This window comes from Mobula hypostoma, chromosome 15 (assembly GCF_963921235.1).
Source record: "Mobula hypostoma chromosome 15, sMobHyp1.1, whole genome shotgun sequence".
NCBI classification, from domain to species: Eukaryota; Metazoa; Chordata; class Chondrichthyes; order Myliobatiformes; family Myliobatidae; genus Mobula; species Mobula hypostoma.
The window spans coordinates 67,024,219-67,047,902 of record NC_086111.1 but is presented as its reverse complement, the minus strand read 5'-3'; the positions used below and the strand labels follow the sequence as shown (position 1 = coordinate 67,047,902).

The 23,684-nt window shown below is 44.1% G+C and overlaps 1 protein-coding gene across 2 annotated transcripts in view; it reads right to left on the bottom strand.

Moving 5' to 3' along the window:
- Positions 1-23,684, bottom strand: part of prkar2aa (protein kinase, cAMP-dependent, regulatory, type II, alpha A) — a 373,389-nt gene that overhangs the window by 314,500 nt on the left and 35,205 nt on the right. Inside the window, exon 9 of one of the 2 annotated variants that reach the window (XM_063068219.1) lies at positions 14,687-18,675. The exons of the other annotated variant lie outside the window; for it this stretch is intronic. Coding sequence (XP_062924289.1) covers positions 18,613-18,675 — 63 coding nt within the window. The 3' untranslated portion in view covers positions 14,687-18,612. Of the gene's footprint in view, positions 1-14,686; positions 18,676-23,684 lie in introns of those variants that run through there. 2 annotated transcript variants of the gene reach the window in all.

The window sequence follows — 23,684 nt, the reverse complement described above, 5'->3', positions numbered from 1 at the left end:
GACAATTGCTTCTGTGGTCAAGCTGTAACCCCCTTACCTGGCACCTTACAGGTGTTTGTCATCTCTCACAGAATAGGGAAGTGTATACACATGCACTTTGGTAGAAGGAATAAAGTTGTAGACTGTTTTCTAAACAGAGAGCAAATTCAGAAATTGAAAGTGCAAATGCAAATGGAAGGCTTCCACAAGGAATTCTGCAGATGCTGGAAATTCAAGCAACACACATCAAATTTGCTGGTGAACGCAGCAGGCTAGGCAGCATCTCTAGGAAGAGGTACAGTCGACGTTTTGGGCTGAGGCCCTTCGTCAGGACTAACGGAAGGAAGAGCTAGTAAGAGATTTGAAAGTGGGAAGGGGAGGGGGAGATCCAAAATGATAGGAGATGACAGGAGTGGGAGGGATGGAGCCAAGAGCTGGACAGGTGATTGGCAAAAGGGATATGAGAGGATCATGGGACAGGAGGCCTAGGGAGAAGGAAAAGGGGGAGGGGGGAAAATTCCAGAGGATGGGCAAGGGATATAGTCAGAGGGACAGAGGGAGAAAAAGGAGAAAGAGAGAGAAAGAATGTGTGTATATAAATAAATAACGGATGGGGTACGAGGGGGAGGTGGGGCTTAGCGGAAGTTAGAGAAGTCAATGTTCATGCCATCAGGTTGGAGGCTACCCACATGCTATCAGGTTGGAGGCTACCAACACCCACACTCTGTCCGCCAGAGAAAGCAGGATCTCCCAGTGGCCACACATTTTAATTCCACATCCCATTCCCATACTGATATGTCTATCCATGGCCTCCTCTACTGTAAAGATGAAGCCACACTCAGGTTGGAGGAAGAACACCTTATATTCCGTCTGTGTAGCCTCCAACCTGATGGCATGAACATTGACTTCTCTAACTTCCACTAATGCCCCACCTCCCCCTCATACCCCATCCGTTATTTATTTATATACACACATTCTTTCTCTCTCTCTCTCCTTTTTCTCCCTCTGTCCCTCTGACTATACCCCTTGCCCATCCTCTGGGTTCCCCCCTCTTTTCCTTCTCCCTAGGCCTCCTGTCCCATGATCCTCTCATATCCCTTTTGACAATCACCTTTCCAGCTCTTGGCTCCATCCCTCCCCCTCCTGTCTTTTCCTATCATTTTGGATCTCCCCCTCCCCCTCCCACTTTCAAATCTCTTACTAGCTCTTCCTTCCGTTAGTCCTGACGAAGGGTCTCGGCCCGAAACATCGCTGTACCTCTTCCTAGAGATGCCGCCTGGCCTGCTGCGTTCACCAGCAAATTTGATGGAAGGCTTCCTGTGGGATTCCTGAAAGGTTGCGGGTTGAGTTGGTAGCAAGCAATACAAATGCAATGTTAGCATTCATCTTGAGTGGGCTAGAATATAGTAAATTCAAGGATTAATGCTGAGGCTTTATAGGAAGACCACATTAGGAGTATTGTGAGCAGTTTTGGGCCCCGTATCTAAGAAAGGATGTGCTGGTATTGGGGAAGGTCCAGATGTGGTTTACGAGATGATTCCAGGAATGAAAAGGGTTACTGTACAAAGAGTGTTTGATAGCTCTGGGCCTATGCTCACTGGAGTTTAGAAGAATTGAGGAGAGATTTCATTGAAACCTTTCAAACCTTGAAAGATCTAGGTAGAATTGGCGTGTAGAGGATGTTTCCTGTAGTGGGGAAGACTAATATCAGAGGGCACAGCCTCAGAATACAGGGATGTCCCTTTATAACAGAGATGAGGAGGAATTTCTTTAGCCAGAGGGTTGAGAATCTGGGGAATTCATTGCCATGGACATCTGTGGAGAGCAAGTCATTGAGTATATTTAAAATGGAGTTTAGTAGGTTGTTGATTAGTAAGGGCATAAAAGGTTATGGAGAGAAGGCAGGAGAATGGGATTGAGAGGGATTATAAATCAGCCATGATCGAATGGTGGAGCAGACTCAATGGACCAAATGGCCAGATTCTGCTCCTATGATTTACAGTCTGTTCCTGTGCGGTAGTGTTCTGTGTTCTGGGTAACACTGCCCCAAGTTATAAACAGCAAGAGAAGGGCACGAATTGATCGGAGCGACAGATGAAGAGGTGTGAGCACGATGCTGAAGGAGCATTGTAATTAAGCAGCGACTTGGAAAGAGCTGCATTGAATGCTGACAATGTCCACTGCTTTTTAACTGTCCGGCACTTTCCGGTCACCGACCAGGGAAGTTGGGAGTGCCTTTTGACAATAACTACGCTCGTCTGTAATGGGTGTGATTTATGTCTCAGAGTGAACGCTGAGGGTGAAAATGCTGTGGCAGATTCACGGAGGGGAAAATCTCACATCCAACACAAAGTGGCAGCTGCTTCAGCTGGGGACCGCCTGGATAAACCCTGCCCCTCAGAAAGCGTATTGAGTGGCTGGTAGGTAGCTGACTCACACCGAGAGCGTTCATCATCTCAGTGACAAGCACACTGAAACCTGTTGGGCTTGGTTTATTATCGTCACATGTACTGAGACGCGGTGAAAAGCCTGTCTTACATACTGTTCCTACAGATCAGACAGTGCTTTGAACTAGAAAAAGGTAAAAGAATAACAATGCAGCGTTAAGTGTAAAAACTAGTGCAGGAAACTAGCGCGTTAGATTGTGAGGCCAACGGTCCATTTTACTGGACAACGGAGTCTGATGACAGGGGGATAGAAGGTGTACTTGAGTCAAGGTGGGGTGTGCTCTCCGGCTTCTGAATCTTCTGCCCGAAGGGAGAGGGGAGAAGATAAGATGTCCAGAGTGGTTGGGGTCTTTGATTGTGCTGAGGCAGGAAGAAGTGGAGACAGAGTCCATTGGGGAAAGGCCAACGTCTGGGATGGGCTGAGCTGCGTCCACAGCTCTTGGCAGTTTCTTGCGGTCACAGGCAGAGTGGTCGTCATGCTAAGCCATGACGTATCCATACAGCCAGCTTTCTATGGTGTCTCTATAAAATTGCTGAGGACCAAATATCCATGTTTATTTCTCAAGAGATACGTGTCCATCTGCCAACGTTGACCTAGCTCCAGACTGGCACAATGACTCGTTCCTTCAAGGTGTCTGTGCTGTTGCTCTCAACTTGGAGTTTCCCCTTTAAATGAAATTAACGTCCAACCTAATGGGACAGAGTGTTTCCAGCCATGTGAGTCTCCAATCCCGTCTTGTGGCAATCCCCTGGCAGATGTAGGAAAGGATACTTTAGCAAAGGCTGCCAGACAAAATAGGAATCTGTTTTTCATTTGTTCGTTATGTGCCGTGTTGTATGATGTTGGTGATCATGGTCTTTCCATAACCATGATTGTTCATGCCAAATTTCTCTACAGAAGTGGTTTACACGGCCTTCTTCTGGGCCGTGTCTTTACAAAATGGGTGACCTCAGCCATTATTGATGCTCCTCAGAGATTGTCATTGGTCACATAACCAGGACATGCGATGTACACCAGCTGCTCATACGACCATCCACCACCCGCTCTCATGGCTTCACGTGACCCTGATCGGGGGGCTAAGCAGGTGCTACACCTTGTCCAAGGGTGACCTGCAGGCTAGCGGAGGGAAGGAATAGCTTACACCTCCTTTGGTAGTGATGTATCTCCACCTCACCACCCACGTATAAAAACTATCTCATGTATTTATTTTTACTGTGTTTTTAAATTATTGTGTTTTTGTACTGCATGGGATCTGGAGTAACAATTACGTTGTTCTCCTTTACACTTGCGTGCTGGAAATGTCATTAAACAATCTTGAAATTTGAAAATAATCCCGAGGTGCATTGGGGCGATTACATTATGCTCTTTGCAGATGATGGAACAAACCAGAATGAGGTGGGCGATAAATATATCTCAGAAATTCCCAGACATATCTCCACCTCGCCACCCAAATCAGTTTTAGGCTCATTAATTGATTTAATAATTTGTTACTTACACTCAAGAGATGAGCTAGGATGTTCTCTGACTCTTTTCACCTTCTCTTCCCTTGGCCGCTGCAACTTGCATTGAGATATATCATACAGAATATCTTGGGAAAAATCACACAGCAATTCAGATACAGCCTCTTCCCCTCCACCATCAGATTTCTGACTGGTCCAGGAACACTATGTCATTATTCCATTTTTCTTGCACTTTTTATTTATTTTGCAATTTATATTAATTTTTATACCTGTGCACCATACAATTAATGTACTCCAGTGGATTTCACGTCATATAGGAGAGTGGTAATAACCTGATTCTCATTCTGAGCAAAATATTGGAAGATGACTGCAGAAGGCATCACAGAGGCGTAGCAGTTAGCCCAACGCTATTGCAGCTCAGGGCATCAGAGTTCAGGGGTCAGTTCTGGCATCATCTGAAAGGAGTTTGTATGTTCATCCCGTGACTGCATGGGTTTCCGCCAGGTGCTCCCACAGTACGAAGACGTACCAGTTAGTAGGTTAACTGGTCATTGTAAAATGTCCAGTGATTAGGCTAGTTTTAAATAGGCAGATTTCTGGGTAGCATGGCTCGTTGGGCCAGAAAGGCCTATTCCACACTGTACCTCTAAATAAATAAATGTCCCTGACCCATAGATGCATTGGTCATCTCCTCCTGCGAACCACATTCTCAAGGCTTGTTCGTAGATTCTGTAAAGTAACAAAGACGACCCATGAGGAGGCACACGGGGAAAGTACAAAGCAAGTTTAAGTGCAAGAAGACAAACCCAACAAAGGTGAAGACCTGAGAGGAGGAACAAGAGGGATACACATTGAAAGGAGAAACATGTTCTGTTCACTGGGGGAAACTGAATAGAAGACCAGCGTGAGATGGAGGCAGGGAGATCATTACGAGAACAGAGGTTTCTTTTTATAACGTTACCAGTAAAAAAAACTCAGCTTGTATTGATTAACTTGTTAGCAATGACATTTGCAAGGGCTGGCATCAACTGCGATGGAAACGCTTTTCACTCCATAGGTTCACCTGCAACACCCAGCAAACCGCCTTTTCCAAAAAGCTCCTTTTTGGAAAGTGCAACTGGTCTATTAAACTTAAAAATAAACTTCATGCCATCTTAAGAGTTTCTTCTAGTTGATTAACCACCCCCCCCCCACCCCATCTATTACTTCAGACACTGCAAATATATGAAGCAATGTTTTATAATGCTGCTTTCATTGTAAATACAAGTTGGTATGTTGGTATTGATGTACATTTTATTCTATATCTGTACTTTAACCTCTCATTTATATTTATATAATTCCTAATTCTTTATAATTGTTGAATGTTATTATTGCGTATCACGCTCTGACCAACACATCACAGCAAATTCTTACGACATGTGAATGTATATGACGAATAAGTTGATTCTCGATATCTTCTCCATCTCAGGATTGTATGTGGTGAAGTATATGTACTTTGATAATAAATTTATTTTGAACTTTTAAACTTTAGAGGCGGCAGTTAACTCGGCACCAGCGATCTCTGATTAGGTTTCAATTCCTGCCATTGTTTGTAGAGAGATTGTACATTTTCCCCATAACCTGGAAGTTGGCGGGAGGAGAAGAGAAGCAGCACGCCACGCGTGTGCAGCCCTCCGATGAAAAATGATATCGTATCTGTTAACTAGGGGCCGTGGACAATTCTGATTTGATGGAGAATGGACGTGAAAGCACAGAGGAACATCTGGAAAAATTTCTGAAATGCTTGTTCGCTGCTGTCATTACCGTGTGGTCGGGAATCTTTCAGAGGGAAGGCCTCAAAATCCCCAGCTTTGCCTGCTGTTGGCGACCGAGATTGAGGTCGAGTCGCTCAGATAGAGATGGCACTCAGTACTTGGCGTCGGAGAGCTGATCAGAGCTCGAAGTTTTCGGATGATTCAGAGTCGGACTGAGGTCGGGCATGGCAGGGAGAGTTCTTCCTTCTCTCCGTCTGTGTGAGATGTGGGACATTTGAGTGACTTTGAACTTTTACTGTGCTCATGGACTTCTTCATCAAGTTATGGTATTGTTGCACTGTTGTAACTATATGTTATAATGATGTGGTTTTGTTAGTTTTTTTCAGTCTTGGTCTGTCCTGTGTTTTGTGATATCACACCAGAGGAAATATTGTCTCATTTCTTAATGCATGCATTACTAAATGACAATAAGAGAGGACTGTGTGTCTTCATAATCTAACCATGTGGGTTTCCTCCGTGTGCTCAGTTTTCCTACTACATTCCCAAGAAGCATGGGTTAGAATTATAAAGTTGTGGGCATGTTGGGTTGGCTCCGGAGGTGAGGTGACACTAGTGGGCTGCCCCCAACACATCCTCAGGCTATGTTGGCCGTTGACACAAACGATGCATTTCCCTGTGTGTTTCAATGTACACGCTAATCGTTCATCTTAATCTATAGAGGCTTGGAAAGCATTGAGAGGAGTGGGTTTTTGTTTTGTTTGCAGATCTTTACTGGCACCTAGTGGCATCACTGAACTGAAAGGATATGAGTTCTGAGTCAAAAAGACAGAAGAAGAATGGTTCACCCGGGGTGTGGTGGTGTGGCCGATTTAATGTTCAGCTTCCAAAACATGTTGGATACACACCTAAAAAAAACAGCTTGCAGGGCACTGGGGGGAGTGTAGAAGGCTGCAACTATCTGAATGTAGTCAACAGGCCAAATAACCTCCTTTCTTTAGTAACCAGATTAAAGATAAAGGATTAGCTTTATTTGTCACAATGTACATCACAGCAAACAGTGAAATCCATCATTTGTGTCAATGACCAAAACAGTTTGAGGATGTGCTGAGTACAGCCTGCTTTTGGCGCCAACATAGCACGCCCACAACTTGCTAACCCGAACCTGTGTGTTTTTGGAATGTGGGAGGAAACCAGAGCACCCAGAGGAAACCCATGCAGTCAAGGGGAGAACGTAAAACTCCTTACAGACAACTGTGGGAATTGAACCTCAATCCATGATGGCTAGCGATGTAAAGCATTGCATTAACCACTTCTGTGATTACTCAGTTTTACTCAAACTCTGCACAAATTCGGTATATACTCCCGTAACCCAGCACACGATCTCTTCTCATTGCTACCGTCAGGTAGGAGGTACATTAGCCTGAAGACACTTATTCAATGTTTTAGGAACAGCTTCTTCACCTCTGGCATGAGATTTCAGAATGGACAGTGAACCCACGAACACTATCATTGTTTCCTTTACTCTCTTTTTACAGTACTTATTTTAATTTTAATATATGTGTCTTATTGCAATTTATAGTTTTTTAATGTATTGCGGTGTGGCAGGATGAGATATGCCTCTACCAAAGGAGGTGTAAGGTGCTCCTTTCTTGTGATAGCCTGCAGGTCACCCTTGGGCAAGGTGTAGCACCTGCTTAGCCCCCGATCAAGGTTATATGAAGCCATGAGAGCAGCTGGTGGATATCACAAGTCCAGGCAGATGATCCCTGAAGAGTATTGTTAATGGCTGGGATCACCCGCCCTGTAAAGACACTGCCCAGAAGAAGGCAATGGCAAACCACTTCTGTAGAAAAATTTGCCAGGAACAATCATCGTCATAGAAAGACCATGATCGTCCTTGTCGTTCGACATGGCTTATAATGAACGAACCAATGTATTGTTCTGTATCTCTGCTGCAAAACAAATTTCACAACCGGCTGTGTGCCAGTTGATTCTGATATCAGCGCCATCCAAAGTCTGGCCTGTGATAATTTACAGAGCCAAACAACAGTGGGAGCTCAGTTGTAACAGCACAGTGTTCTGACATGAACAAGGTCACTGGGGAGACAGTGAAGCTGGAAGATATAGAAATGTTTTATTCAGCAAAAATGAGCAACACGGATCATAGAGACACTCTTGGAAAAAGAGGCCTGCTTGACTCAATATTATGTTATTTTATATGGTGAAGATCAAAGGTAACAGCAGGACAACTCTATAGTTACAATGTATCTACAACATCTCCTTTGAACTACCTATAAGCTTTCAAACATCTCCTCCTTCGCCACCCAAAATTAATGTTAATCCTCACTGACCCCGGGCCACATTCATGCACATGCAGGTTTCTGTGGTCAAATGCAGGCCATTGTTCAGAGCTGCTGTTTAAATTCAAGCTACAATCCATGTGCAGTTCTGGGGACTGGCTGCTGTTAAAGTTAGTTACTTGCAAAATTTCATAATTCCAGAATATGCCCAAATAGTAGGATTGCGGAGATGAAGATGGTTGTGTGATGCAGTTGCAGTTCAAGGTCTCAGCCCCCTTGTCTAAACCCAACTCAGCAAACGACTGAGGTGGTTCACCCCCATCTATGGTATGACGAAGGCAGCCTGCTCAGTCTTACTTAACGTAAAGAGCAGGGGAAGAAAACTCCGAAAGCCTCTTCCGGTCGAGGCAGAGTAGTATTGGCAGAGGGTGGAACGGTAGCATAGGGATTAGCACAACGCTTTACAGTACTGGCGACCCAGGTTCAATTCCCACCCCTGCCTGTTAGGAGTTTGTACATTCTCCCCAGGTGCTCCTGTTTCTTCCCACAATCCAAATGCGTACCGGTTGGTAGGTTAATTGGTCATTGTAAATTGTCCTGTGATTAGGCTGGGGTTAAATCGGGGGTTGCTGGGCAGTGTGGCTGGAAGGGTCTATTCTGTGCTGTACCTCATTAAATAAATAAATAGAATTGTGATGAAACAACACACATAAAACGCTGGAGGAACTCAGCGAGTCAGGCAGCATCTAGAGGCGACTAAACAGTTAATGTTTCGTGCCGAGACCCTTCATCAGGACTGGAAAGGAAGAAGTCAGAATAAAGTGGGGAGAATAGAACCCTGTTTTAACTCGCAGTTGCAGAGAAAGTTGGGGGGGGAAGGGAAGATGAAAAAGAAAGTGGGCTATAATAGGTCAGTGACCAGGAGGGATTGAATAAGATTGGCCAAGATAGTGAATAACAATTTGGGTGTAGGTTACAAATGAATAAAACCTGAAATTGGAATAGTACTGGACATTGGAAATATGAAACACAAGACTGGAACACAAGCTGGGACAACTTTTTTCGAACTGCTAAATTCAATGTCGAGCCACCCAAGATGTTATCTGGCTAAGCAGGGGCTCTGCCTCAAATGTACATCCAGTTTTGTTGGACCTCTGTTGGAAACTCAAGATACAGAGGTCAGAGTGGGAGTGTCACGTACCCCGTGACGGGGATAAAGAAACCAGCAGAAATAGAAACCACTTCGGAGTCTCGTATTGCTACAAACTACTAATATTTATTAGTAACTACGCAATACAGTAATATCAATGTAAATAAATCACACGGGTTAGCGATGATTATATATATAAGTACGTAAATCAGTAAGTATGGAAATATATGTATGAAAACCAAGCTTCCTTAAGTCTAGGGGTAAAAAGATACAGTCTTACGACGTTGAGTAAAGTTCAGTTCAGTTCAGTTCGTGGTATTTAGTTGAGTAGTGATGGAGAGAGAGAGAGAGTGAGAGAGAGAGTGAGTGAGAGAGAGAGAGAGAGAGAGAGAGAGATGACTCTTCAGGTGAGCTGATGCCGTCGATCTTCTCGTCGTCCTCCGAAATCCTTCACAAGTCACCGACTGTGACTTTAACCAGGGGGACCGGTTTTCCTGTGGTGGAGCTATCACCCCGGCAAGGGTGGACACATAGACAACTCCCCACCAGTCAACCCCTTCTTCACCGCTGGAATAGCAATTTGGAGTGATCCGCCTGATCGATCCTCCAAAATCCACTTTCTCTGCGGGCACAACAATGCTCATTCAGTGTCCAGATCATGTGTCTGAGATCTGTATCATCTGACCTCCCACTTATTTCACTGTGCTGAGCATCACCTGTCATTCAAAGAGTCTCTCCTTCCTTTGTCTGCAAAGAAATGCAAGCAGGCAACAAGTCCTTGAAAGTAACATCAATAATGTCCTGTCGGTCACCATAGCAACTTTCGAGCTGCTCGGTGCTGTCTCCAAACCCAACTCAGTAGAAATCCAAAGTTACTTCCAATGCCTTAAAGTGACAGTCCAACCGACAATCTTCGTATCTCTCTCTCTCTTTTCAAAAGCAACATATCGGTGGTAAATAACTCTCTCTCTGTCTCTCTTCAAACAGTTAATAGGGAAACTCCTGGATCCCCTCACAGGAGTGAGACAAAGAATTGGACGAACAACTGAAAGCAGGCAAGGTCCTCTGAAATGACCTAACAAGCCTCTCAAAGACAACTAAGACCAGTACGTGGTAGCCAGGGAAGGATTAAATAGAACCTGAAGAATCCAAGTACAGATCCTTCCTGGTTTATGGCAGAGTTCCATTCCCGGTGGAGACACAAGAGACTGCAGAGGCTGTAATCTGGAACAATGGACAATCTGTTGAAGGAACTCAGCAGGTCGAGAAGCATCTGCAGGGGGAAAAGAACTGCCAATATTTTGGTTTGAAACCCTGCATTGGAGCTGAGAGCAGAGAGGGGAGACATCCAGTATAAAGAGGTGATGGGGATGAGCAGAGAAGTATCTAAGGTGAATCCTGTCTTGCTCTTGTGAATTGTTCATAACCTAAAAAGTTCATGTCAGGTATGTGACCATAAGCAGTGCTCCCATGTGGAAGAAGATGCCTGCAAACTTGCGGCAGTTGGCAAATTCATAGCACCAGTCCCCCAAACACTTGCTCGTATCTATGGGCTGTACACCAGCCAGGTGTTCGTAAACTGGAGGGGACCTGGATTAACACGCACAAAATGGAACCTAGCAATTCAGACAGCATCTATGGATGGGAATAAACAGTCGATCTTTCAGGCTGAGTCCCCTCATCAGGAGCAGAAGCCAGAATAAGAACGTGGGGAGAGTGAGGAGCTGTAAAAGCTGGCAGGTAAAAGGTGAACCAGGTGAGGGGGAAGGTGCATAAGGGAGGGGGTGAATGATGTGAGAAGCTGGGAGCTGATAGAAAAGGTAAAGGGCTGGAGAAGAAGTAATCTGTTAGGAGAAGATAGTGGATGATGGGAGAAAGGGGAGGAGGAGGGGAACCAGAGGGTGGGTGATTGGCAAGTGAGAAGGGGAGAGGGTAACTAGAATAGGGAATGGAAAAAGAGAGGAGGAGGAGGGAGAAATTAACAATAGTTGAAGAAATCGATGTTCATGTCACTGGAGGCTACCCAGACAGAATATGAGATGTTGCTCCCCGAACTTGATTTTGGCCTCATCATGGTAGCAAAGGATGGGCTATGGACTGACATGTCAGATTGGGAAGTCCAATTGGGGAAATGGATAGCCACCAAGTGATCCTGACTTTTGTGGCAGACAGAGTGAAGGTACTTGACAAACTATTATCCCAGTCAATACAACTCATGATTTCTTGAAGGAGAGATTAACAGCCTGAGAACTTCCACAAGGTGCCTGTTGTGGCACATGGAATAGAATTTCACCTTCCTCATTTATACCAGTTCCAATTACATATTTACAGATATAACAAAATGAAGGCCCTTCTGTAAATTTCCAGAAGCACATAAACATGACTGTTTATAATTACTAATTAAATTTAATTATCTACCCAGATCAAAGAGTAATCAGCTCCTCCTGCCACATCCTCAAAGGACTGGAGCACATTTGTCAACATTCGAGATGCTGGGATCTGGAATTAGCCAGTAATTGCAATGAGACTGATCTCTCAGTAAAGTCAACTCAGTATTAAATCCAGGAAGGGTATTCTGGTCTGTGGAAGCTCGGATTTCTTCCAAAATTGGCAGCTGATATCAATATGTTGCATGCAGTACTGAGATCAAAGATCGAAGATCAAAGAATGAAAGTTGATTGAAAGTCCAGGTATTGAGGCCCAATGGCTGAAGTTGCAAGTCTGTGAACCTGCGCCTTCATGAAGTCAGAGGGTCAATCTCTGCGAGTCAGTGAGCCCACTGGAGCAGTCTGACCAGGGGTTGGAGGACTGTCTGTGAGTGCGACTGGGTGGGTGGGAGGGAAGAAAGGGGCTTCTTTTGCTGTTGTTGTTCTGCTGAACTTGGTGGGCACTCTACGGTGGCACTGGAATGTCTGGTGACACTTGCGGGCTACATCTTTGGGTGGGCTGGTTGTTCATGCAAATGATGCATTTCACTGTATGTTTCAATGTACAGGTGATAAATAAATCTGAATCTGAGAGTGAAGTGCAAAGATGGATCGTCCAGGTTGCCAGGATTGGAGACCACGTCTTATAGGATAGGTTGAGCGAGCTAGGGATTTCCTCTTTGGAGCAAACAAGGATGAGAGGATACTCAATAGAGGTGTACAAGATCATAAGAGCCATAGATCGAGTGGACAGTCAGAGACTTTTCCCAGGCCTAAATGGCTAATATGAAGGAGGCATCATTTTATGGTGATTGTACAAAAGAATAGGTGAAGGGGGATGTCAAAGGCAGGTTTTATTTTACAGAGAGTGGTGGGTGCATTGAACACCTTGCTGGGGTGGTGGTAAAGGCAGGTACATTCAGAGAAATTAAGAGACTCTTAGATAGGCACATGGATGTTAGAAAACTACTTTATATACTTTATACTTTATTGTCATCAATTGGTACTAGAATGTACAATCATCACAGTGATATTTGATTCTGCGCTTCACACACCCTGGATTACAAATATTAAATATTAAAAACAGTTTAAATTAGTAAATATTAAAAATTTAAATTATACATCATAAATAGAAAATAGAAAAATGGGAAGTAAGGTAGTGCAAAAAAAACCCGAGAGGCAGGTCCGGATATTTGGAGGGTACGGCCCAGATCCATTCAGCAGTCTTATCACAGTTGGAAAGAAGCTGTTCCCAAATCTGGCCGTACAAGTCTTCAAGCTCCTGAACCTTCTCCCGGAGGGAAGAGGGATGAAAAGTCTGTTGGCTGGGTGGGTCGTGTCCTTGATTATCCTGGCAGCACTGCTCGGACAGCGTGCAGTGTAAAGTGAGTCCACGGACGGAAGATTGGTTTGTGTGATGTGCTGCATGGACGGCTATGCAGCAGGGGAGGGTTAGATCAATCGTAGATGTAGGTTAAAAGATTGGCATAACATTGTGGGCTGAGGGGCTTGTACTTTGCTGTAATGTTCCATGAACTTCAGTCATATCACTCCTCATGAAACTTTGCAATAGTAATACAAAACACACACAGCAGATAGAATGAAATCAGATTTATTAAGGTCTTAATTAAACTACAGAGGCATATTAATTCAGTAATCAATGAGATAATTTGTTTCTGTACAAAATAATACTGTGGACCTGTACTGGCCTAACTTTGAGAGGTAACTCCAGGGAAGCCTTGACAACTTGATGTCACATAGGGCATTAGCACAACTCTCACACTGATTCCGTTATCGAGTAACTAAATGCTATACGCATCAGGCAAATCACGCCACCACCCAAATAAATCTATCACTGATATCAGTTAAAGTAAACAGCACCTAAAAAGAACCTTTTGCAATTGTAAGATATCCCAAAGTATGTGCTGTACTTTTATAATGCAGGAAACACACAGGCGGTCGAGTAAAAGAAATTATTTCAATACCTAATCTGTTTTGGTTCTATGAATAAAAGAAATAGAATTGTTTGGGGACCTGTGCTTGAAAGGTTGTGCATTTATCTGAGAGGCCAGACACATTTATCTGAAGCCTTTAGCATGTTCTTTTTGTTAAAAAGCAGCACTTGTGCAATGCCCACTGGCTTGGGTCCAGGGTTAGCAAGCCAATCTGAATTTGTAAAGGGACAAAATTGTGCTTTTAAGCTCAAGACTGTAAGCACACACCTGAACTTTTTTCATAAACACCCTGGTCACCGATTCTGATGTTCGGAATTAAAGTGGAATCCAGGAAACAGGGGTGAAAGGCCAGTATTCAGACCACTGTAGTATGTGTTTTTAATGTCTATGTGGCTCTGCTCATGGCCACTCTCACTGTTCACCGACAGGTGGTTCGACACAGGTTAAAGAACAACTCACGCAACATCCAGAGAACTCAGCAAGTCAGACAGCATCTATGGAGGGAATAACTAGTCAACATTTCAGGCCGAGACTCTTCAACAAGTCCTGTCCCGAAACATCGACTGTTCATTCGGCTCCATAGGTGCTGCCTGACTTGCTGAGTTCCTCCAGCATACTGTGTGTGTCACTCTGGATTTCCAGCATCTCTTGTGTTTGTGTTCAGATTAAAGGATGCTGGGAGGACAAAAGTGAGACTTGGTTCTGTGTCTAACAGGGAAAGCCATGCAACTCACTGCCAAACTGTGTACAGTTGCTGGCTTTGTAATAATAGGACAGATGAGTAAGTCACTGATTTTGAGGAGGGCCTCAGAATCTATCTTTCGCCCTTGGATAAAGGGAACCTTAGACCAAAGGGTTCCATCATGGACATCAGACTCCCCACACTGAGGAAACCTACAATAAGTGATGCCTCACGAAAGCAGCATCCATCATTCAAGACCTTCACCGCTCAGGACGTGCTATCTTCTCATAACTACCATCAGGTAGGAGTTACTGGAGCCTGAAGACCCCCATTCAACATTTTAGGAACAGCTCCTTCCCCACAGCCATCTGATTGGACCATGGCCCCACGAACATTAACACACTTCTTTGCTCTATTTTTGCACCAATTTCTTTATAGATAGATTTCTTAGACTAATTTTTACGGTATTTCCAATTTGTTCTGGAGCTGATGTTTTCCTCTTCTATAGGGAAATTCAGATCTGGTTTCCATTAACTTCAATGACCTTGGGAAGGTTCCTTCTAGTGTCTGTTTGCATGTCTATGAACTGCTGCCGCAAAGCAAATTTCATAACATGTCAGTGATAATAAACCTGATTCCGATTCTGATATTGCTTTGTTAATGGCATAAAACATGAATTTTCTTTCAAATAGACATGCAAACAGACACTAGAAGGAACCTTCCCAAGGTCATTGAAGTTAATGGAAACCAGATCTGAATTTCCCTATAGAAGAGGAAAACATCAGCTCCAGAACAAATTGGAAATAGCCCCAGGAATTCACTGCAGTTTGGAAGGTGGCCGTAAATAACTGTTAAACCAAGTGACTTATTTTATTTCTCCGAAACACAAACAATTCTGCAGATGCTGGAAATCCAGAGCAATACAGACAAAATAGTGGAAGTACTCAGCAGGTCAGGCAGCATCTATGGAGAGGAATAAGCAGATGTTTCGGGCCAAGACCCTTCATCAGGACTTTATTTCTCCTTTGCTCCCGTCATCTAGTGGTTATATTCTGAGCTTCTGTTAAACTGATCACCCAGATTTGTGCTGAATAATCATTTGGTCATTCAAGAGCCATTCACAAAATATAATTAATTTTCCACTACGTAAAGCAACCACACAGCTTCCGATATAATCACAAATTATGACCAATATTTAAAACAAAGGCACATATTAAAACATTAAAATAGTTCTGAAGTCATTCAATGAAAATTACATTCAAGTATCAGACTCAAATTACTTAATGCATTTGAATACAGAAAATTAAATCTCGGAGCAGGCAGCAAATACCCAAATGCTTCACAGTCTGTGCTTCTCAAAAAAGTGCTACATTTTTATTAAATTACAATTTAATTCAGTATATTGTGACTTTGGAACTAGGAAGTATCACAAGCAAACCCAGAGACAGCAAATTCTAAAGGGTAACAGTGTCTACAACTTCACTGATTCAAGCTCTGTCCATACTTAACTCAATGCCCTCCCACTAGCCCTCCTGGATGACAGGGTGGAGATACGTCTCCACTAAAGGAGGTGTAAGGTGTGCCTTCCCTCCGCTAGCCTGCAGGTCACCCTTGGTCAAGGTGTAGCACCTGCTTAGCTCCCCCATCACCCCCGATCAGGGTCACGTGAAGCCACAGGAGCGGGTGGTGGATGGTCATACCAGCAGCTGGTGCATATCCCAAGTCCTGGTTATGCGGCCATTGAGGCCAGGCAGACAACCTCTGAATTGTATTGATAATGGCTGGGCTCACCTTCTTGTAAAAGACACTGCCCAGAAGGCGGCAATGGCAAACCACTTCTGCAGAAAAGTTTGCCCAGAACAACTATGGTCATTGACCATGATTGCCCACGTTATACGATGTGGCACATAATTATGATGACGACTAGCCCTCTGGTCCCCATGCTTCATTCAGAGGCAATTAGGACCTTCTCAAGGGTCAGCAAGCCATATCGATGGCCCAGCTGGTAAAAGGAGCATTGTCCATAGGCAATGAGATCCGTGATCTCTGGTCATGCTTTGCTGTTCAGGAGATGCTACAGTATATCTCTCAGGCTTGCTCGTGCTTCTCTGTCTTCACCATCACCTGGCCAAACAGACCAATGTGCATCAGCTCAGCAAAGAACCACTTGGTGAAAAGGTTCAGTACTTCAGTGCTGATTCACCTGTGGAAGGTGAAACAGCACTGGGGTTTTGAAAAGCCTACATGTTCAGCACTGCCATGGAAGGCATTTTGTGTTGACACTGGATAGTTTCTGTCTTAACCCACCCTCCTTTTCCTGTTGTAATATCCTTCTCAATCTCCTCCTACAAACACAAGAGATTCTGCAAGCGCTGGAAATCCAGAGTAACACACACAAAATGCTTGAGGAATTCAGGAGGTCAGGCAGTATCTACCGAAAAGAATAACAGTTGACATTTTGGGCCGAGACCCTTCACAGGACTGATAGGTCTTGGCCCAAAACGTCGACTGTTTATTCATTTCCATAGATGCTGCCTGACCTGCTGAGTTCCTCCAGCATTTTGTGTGTGTTAAATGGCAGTGTCATTGGGCAGTAGTTAACAGGCACTTATGGCACGTATTCACAGGCATATGAGCATGCAAGTCGAAGCCACACGCCAACGCTTCTCAGTTTGGAAAAAAAAAACACAGGGCTTCCTTTCTCGACTGCTCAGAGGCAAAACTGGAATTGCAATTTCTTATCATGATCCACAGGCAACAGCTCAGTGCTATTCGACACAGAGTCAACCTAACCAATCTTCCCACTAAAGTGTCCACTGCCTGGACTCCAATTACCCACACTGCCAACTAGACCCAAAGCAGATTAAGCTTCATGTAGATTAATAATCATCAGAAGTTATGTTTAGTCACCATGAAATCCACAGTCCAAGCTCCCACTTCGCACACAAAGGCTAGCAGCGTGGATATGCAACGGACATTCACAGTCCAGTTTTCTGCTCCTCACTCGAAGGCAGGAGGTGAGGGTTGGTCAGTCAGTGCACCCAGACTTCAAGCCTAGAATTCAGGGTCCCATCATCAACTAGCGCCAGAGTCCATACCGAAGATTGAAGCCCTAAAGTTGATCAATAGTCTGGCAGTCGAATCCCGTAAGCTGAAGGCTGGAGATTGAAGGCCTGCCTGGGGTTGGAGGACAATCCGTGTGTTCGGGCAGGTGGGAGAGAGGAACAGGGCTTGTTCTTCTATTGTTGTTTTGTAGTTTGCTGTGTTCTGTCAAGTATTGTGGGCATCCTATGTTAGCGCGGAATATGTGGAGAATCTTGTGGGCTGACCCTGGCACACCCAAGGTTACGCAGGTTGCTAAGTTTATCTTTCATGTACATGTGATAAATAATAAACAATTTAGTTAATCAACATGAAATTCTAGCAATAACCCAGTACTATTTAAAACCTTTGCTGCTCCGAATCTGGAACACAGAAACAGCAGAACTGACCCTAATGCAAGGTACAGTTAAAAATCAATAAAAATATACAAGTGTGGGTTTGCAAAAGGATAGAAATGCAGGCTCCTGTTAAGGCCAGGCCATGGTGTTGTTCCTGAGAGACAGAGGGCTGATCAGTTCAGTTCCAGACAGATGAAGGACGACTTAGTGCAGATTTCTAAGCTCTAGGTGGGCAGTCTTTCATTGATTCATCGTGGTTATTATTCTATAGATTTACTGAGTATGTCCACAAAAAAATTACCTCAGAGTTGTACCTGGTGACATACATGTACCTCGATAATAAATTTATTTTGAACTGAAACGGTAGTACAGGAGCCGGGGGTAATGCTCACTTAGTAAGATGAAGCACATCTCTCTTCTCAAACCCAACAGTGTAGCTGTGAAACATTCCTCAGAGTGTAAATCTGTAAGTTCTCCGAGAAGTCTAAAATCCACAGTACATTCAAGGGTGATCGTGTTGAAGGAAACCCTGGTCAACATACTGCTAAAATCATATTCAATATTATTTAGTTCATGATTGGCAATGGACAACCTTTCCCTTATAGTGTGCATTTTTCATAGTGTTTGCTAAAACAGGTTTATGTTTTTCTGGAGAAGGCTGAATAATGGCAATAGGTATCAGTGCAAATAAAGTCTTGGGCAATGAAATTGTAACCAAGAACTACTTTTTCACCTGCCTGATAGATCATACTAGCCCCCGTATGTGTATCATGTTGTTTGGAAGTTATGGCTCAAATACAGCTAGATGCCAAGGGTTTACGTGGAACCCAGTCACCTGCTGAACATTGTTAAGGCAAATGTATGAGTTTTATATATAAAGTACATTCCTTGAGAAAATTTATAAAATTTTGATTTGGGAAGTATCAGATGATAGAATGCTATTCCTAGTTCAGCTTGTTGAAGATTGGTTACACCTCTCCAGTCCTGCTTCACAACTTCCAACAATTCTTGCCCCCTTTCACATATCGGGTGCCAGCCAGTCCAGAAACTTCATGGCCAGCTCAAAACCGAGGAAACAGGCCTGAAAGTAAAGCATAACAAACAGACAGCGTCAACGTTGCATGTTTGGACATCTCGTTTTAGTTTCAGAAAAACACAAGAGATTCTGCAGATGCTGGAAATCCAGAGTAACCCACACAGAATGCTGGAGGAACACAGCAGGTCAGGCAGCATCTATGGAGAGGAATGTTTCAGGCTGGAAAGGAAGGGGCAAGAAGCCACAATAAGAAGGCAAGGGGAAGGGAAGGAGCACAAGCTGGCAGGTGACAGATGAGCAGGAAGGTGGGTGGGTGGGTGGGGGAGGAGGAATGGTGAGAAGCTGGCAGAAGAGGTAAAGTGCTGAAGAAGGAATCTGATGGGGAGGAGAGTGGACCATGGAAGAAAGGGAAGGAGGAGGGTCACCAGAGGGAGGTGACAGGCAGGTGAGAAGAGAAGAGGTAGGATGGGAGCCAGAATGGAGAAATGGGAAAAGGGAGAAGCCGGAGGGGGTGAGAAATTATTGGAAGTTTGTGAAATCAACGTTCATGCTGTTGGATTGAAGGCTACTCAGACGGGGTTGCTCCTACTATCTGAGAGTGGTCTCATCGTGGAGGTAGAGGAGGTCACAGACTGACATGTCAAAGTGGGAATGGGAAGTGGAATTAAAATGGTTAGCCACTGGGAAATCTAGCCTGCTTTGGACAGAGCACAGGGGCTCGACAAAGTGGTCTCCCAATCTCTGCTGGGTCTCATCGATGCAGAGGAGTCCGCATCCGATTGCTTACATACCAGAAAACTATTTGGTTGGTTCACACTAATGAGAACAACTCTCTTTTTTACAAGGGGGCATCATAGTGGCATAGTAGTTAGCGTAATGCAACAGTGACTGGGTTTTAAGTCCCACTGATGTCCATAAGAGCTTGTACGTTCTCTCTGTGACCACACGAGTTTCCTCTCAGTGCTCCGGTTTCTCCCACATTTCAAAACGTACAGGTTAGTAGGTTAATTGGTTACATGGGTGTAACTGGGCTGTGCAGGCTTGTTAGGTTATTACTGCTCTGCACCTCTAAATAAATATATAAAATCTGGTTGGTAATGGGTCTCAGGAGAGTGCATTTGTTGAATGCCTATGAGATGGCTTTTTAGAGCAGTCTGTTGTTGAGCCTACTAGGGGATCAGCTATACTGGGTTGGTGTTATGTAATGAACCGAAGGGGATTAGGGAGCTTAAGGTAAAAGAGCCCTTAGGAGCCAGTGATCACAATATGATTGAGTTCAACTTGAAATTTGATGAGGAGAAAGTAAAGTCTGATGTAGCAGTACTTCAGTGGAGTAAAGGAAATTACAGCGGTATGAGAGAGGAGTTGGCCAAAGTAGATTGGAAGGAGCTGCTGGCAGGGATGTCAGCAGAGCAGCAACAGCATGAGTTTCTGAGAAAACTGAGGAAGGTGCAGGACAGGTGTATTCCAAAAATGAAGAAATACTCAAATGGCAAAATAGTACAATCGTGGTTGACAAGGGAAGTCAAATCTGATGTAAAAACAGAGAGGGCATACTACAAAGCAAAAATTATTGGGAACAAAGGGGATTGGGAAGCTTTTAAAAACCTACAGAGAGCAACTAAAAGATGAAATATGAAAGCAAGTTAGCAAACAATATCAAAGTGGATAGTAAAGCCTTTTTCAAACATGTAAACAATAAAAGAGAGACGAGAGTGAATATAGAACCACTCAAAAATGAGGCCAGACAAATAATAACAAGGGACAAGGAGATGGCAGATGAACTAAATGCGTATTTTGCAACAGTTTTCACAGTGGAAGACACCAGCAGTGAGTGCAGTTACTATTACAAGGGAGAAGGTGCTCAAAAAGCTGGAAGAGGTAGTGTTAGAGATTGTGGAGGCATTAGCAATCATCTTTCAAAAATCATTGGACTCTGAAATGGTGCCAGAGGATGGGAAAATTGCAAATGTCACTCCACTTTTTAAGAAAGGAGAAAGGCAGCAGAAAGGAAATTATAGAACAGTTAGCCTGAACTCAGTGGTTGGGAAGATGTTGGAGTCAATTGTTAAGGATGAGGTTATGGAGTACTTGGTGACACAGGACAAGATAGGACAAAGTCAGCATGGTTTCCATAAGGGAAAATCTTGCCTGACAAACTTGTTGGAATTCCTTGAGGAGATTACAAGTAGGATAGATAAAGGGAATGCAGTGAATGTTGTACATTTGGACTTTCAGAAGGCCTTTGACAAGGTGCCACACATGAGGCTGCTTACCAAGATAAGAGCCCATGCTGTTAGAGGAAAGTTTCTCGCATGGTTAGACCATTGGCTGATTGATAGGAGGTAGTGAGTGGGAATAAAAGGATTCTTGTCTGGTTTGATGCCAGTGACTAGTGGTGTTCTGCAGGGATCAGTGTTGGGATCGCTTCTTTTTATGCTGCATATCAGTGTTTTAGATGATGGAATAGATGGCTTTGTTGCCAAGTTTGCAGATGATACAAAGATTGGTGGAGGGATAGGTAGTGTTGAGGAAACAGGTAGGCGGCAGAAGGAGTTAGACAGATTAGAAGAATGGGCAAGAAAGTGGTAAATGAAATACAATGTTGGAAAATGCATGGTCTTGCACTTCAGTAGTAGAAATAAATGTGCAGACTATTTTCTAAATAGGGAGAAAATCCAAAAATCTGAGGTGCAGAGGGACTTGGGAGTCCTTGTGTAGAACAGCCTAAAGGTTAACTTGCACATTGAGTCGGTGGTGAGGAAGGCAAATGCAATGTTAGCATTAATTTCAAGAGGTCTAGAATACAACAGCAGGGATGTGATGCTGAGGCTTTATAAGGCACTGGCGAGGCCTCACCTTGAGTATTTTGAACAGTTTTGGGCTCCTCATCTTAGAAAAGATGTGCTAGCATTGGAGAGGGTCCAGAGGAGGTTCACAAGGATGATTCTGGGAATGAAAGGGTTATCATATGATGGCTTGATGGCTCTGGGTCTGTACTCACTGGAATTTAGAACATGAAGGTGGGGATCTCATTGAACCCTTTCGAATATTGAAAGGCCTAGATATAGTAGATGTGCAAAGGATGTGTCCCATGGTGGGGGAGTCTAGGACAAGAGGGCACAGCCTCAGGATAGAGCAGCATCCACTTAAAACAGAGATGTGGAGAAATTTCTTTAGCCAGAAGGTGGTGAATTTGTGGAATTTGTTACCACAGGCAGCTGTGGAGGCCAGGTCGTTGGGTGTATTTAAGACAGAAATTGATAGGTTCTTGATTGGACGTGGCATCAAAGGTTACTGAGAGAAAGCTGGGGAATGGGGTTGAGGAGGGAAGAAAAGGATCAGCCATGACTGAATGGGCCAAAAGGCCTAATTCTGCTCCTATGTCTTATGGTCTTATAAAATTGAAGGACAGGGCCTTGATAAGTAGGAAGAAGAGGTCTTGAACTATTTAGAACAATCAAATCTGCACATCACCTCCAATAAATCACATCCAATAAACCGTATCACTCAGCTTCATATGCCTGGCTGCCTAGAACAGTGGTCTCCAACCACCGGGCCGCAAAGCATGTGCTACCGGGCCGTGAGGAAACGATATGAGTCAGCTGCACCTTTCCTCATTCCCTGTCACGCACTGTTGAACTCGAACATAGAGTTGCCAACTGTCCTGTATTTGCCGGGACATCCCGTATATTGGGCTAAATTGGTTTCTCCCATATGGGACCACCCTTGTCCCGTATTTCCCCCGTTAGGAAAGTAGAACGTTCCTATGAAATCTTTCGTGCTGAAATGGCATAAAGCGAAGAAGCAATTACCATTAATTTATATGGGAAAATTTTTTGAGCATTCCCAGACCCAAAAAATAACCTACCAAATCATACCAAATAACACATAAAACCTAATAACACTAATATATAGTAAAAGCAGGAATGATATGATAAGTACACAGCCTGTATAAAGTAGAAATAATGTATGTACAGTATAGTCGGGAAGATGAAGCCAAAACCGATTTGTGGGGGAAAAAAATCAGCACGTACGCGCATGAGCACAGAGGTGCCCATGCAAGGCTTCATGGTCATGCTAGTCTCTCCTGGGGTAAACCCAAGTGTCCTGGGATTTGACTGCTACTTTTGTCCCTTATTTGGGAGTGAGCATTGGCAACCCTAACTGTAAAAGTCATGTTGAGGTGAGTTTAACCCTACTTGAACACCCCCCCACCCGGTCGACCGGTCTGCAAGAATATTGTCAATATTAAACCGATCCGCGGTGCAAAAAAGGTTGGGGACCCCTGGCCTAGAACACTAGTTATATGGAACTATTCAATTGAATGGGGTGGCGCTGCAGTGTAACACTAATACATTGCCAGTGATGCAGCTTCAGTTCCTGCCACTGTCTGTAAGCAGTTTGTACATTCTCCCCGTGACCGCATGGGTGTTCCAGTTTCCTCTGCATCCTAAAGACAGACAAGTTAATAGGGTAAGTTGTCACATGGGTGTAATTGGGTGGCACAGGCTCGTTGAGCCAGGGGGGCCTGTAGCCGTGCTGTATCTCTAAATACATGTAAATACATTTAAAAGCTCCCATTTGGCCCAACTGCCACAGAATTTAGGTGAAAGTGTTCGTCTTTTCCAGATTTCCCAACTCGTGGAGTGGAGAAGCCCAAATGATTTGTTTTCAATAAAGGTATAAGATGATGAGAGGCATTGATCGTGTGGATAGTCAGAGGCTTTTTCCCAGGGCTGGAATGGCTAGACAAGAGGGCACAGTTTTAAGGTGCTTGGAAGTAGGTACAGAGCAGATGTCAGGGGTAAGTTTTTTTTACGCAGAGAGTGGTGAGTACGTGGAATGGGCTGCCGGCAACGGTGGTGGAAACGGATACGATAGGGTCTTTTAAGAGACTTTTGGATAGATACATGGAGCTTAGGAAAATAGAGGGCTATGGGGAACCTTAGTAATTTCTAAGGTAGGGACATGTTCGGCACAACTTTGTGGGCCAAAGGGCCTGTATTATGCTGTAGGTTTTCTATGTTTCTATGTCATTCTCAATTCCCCTG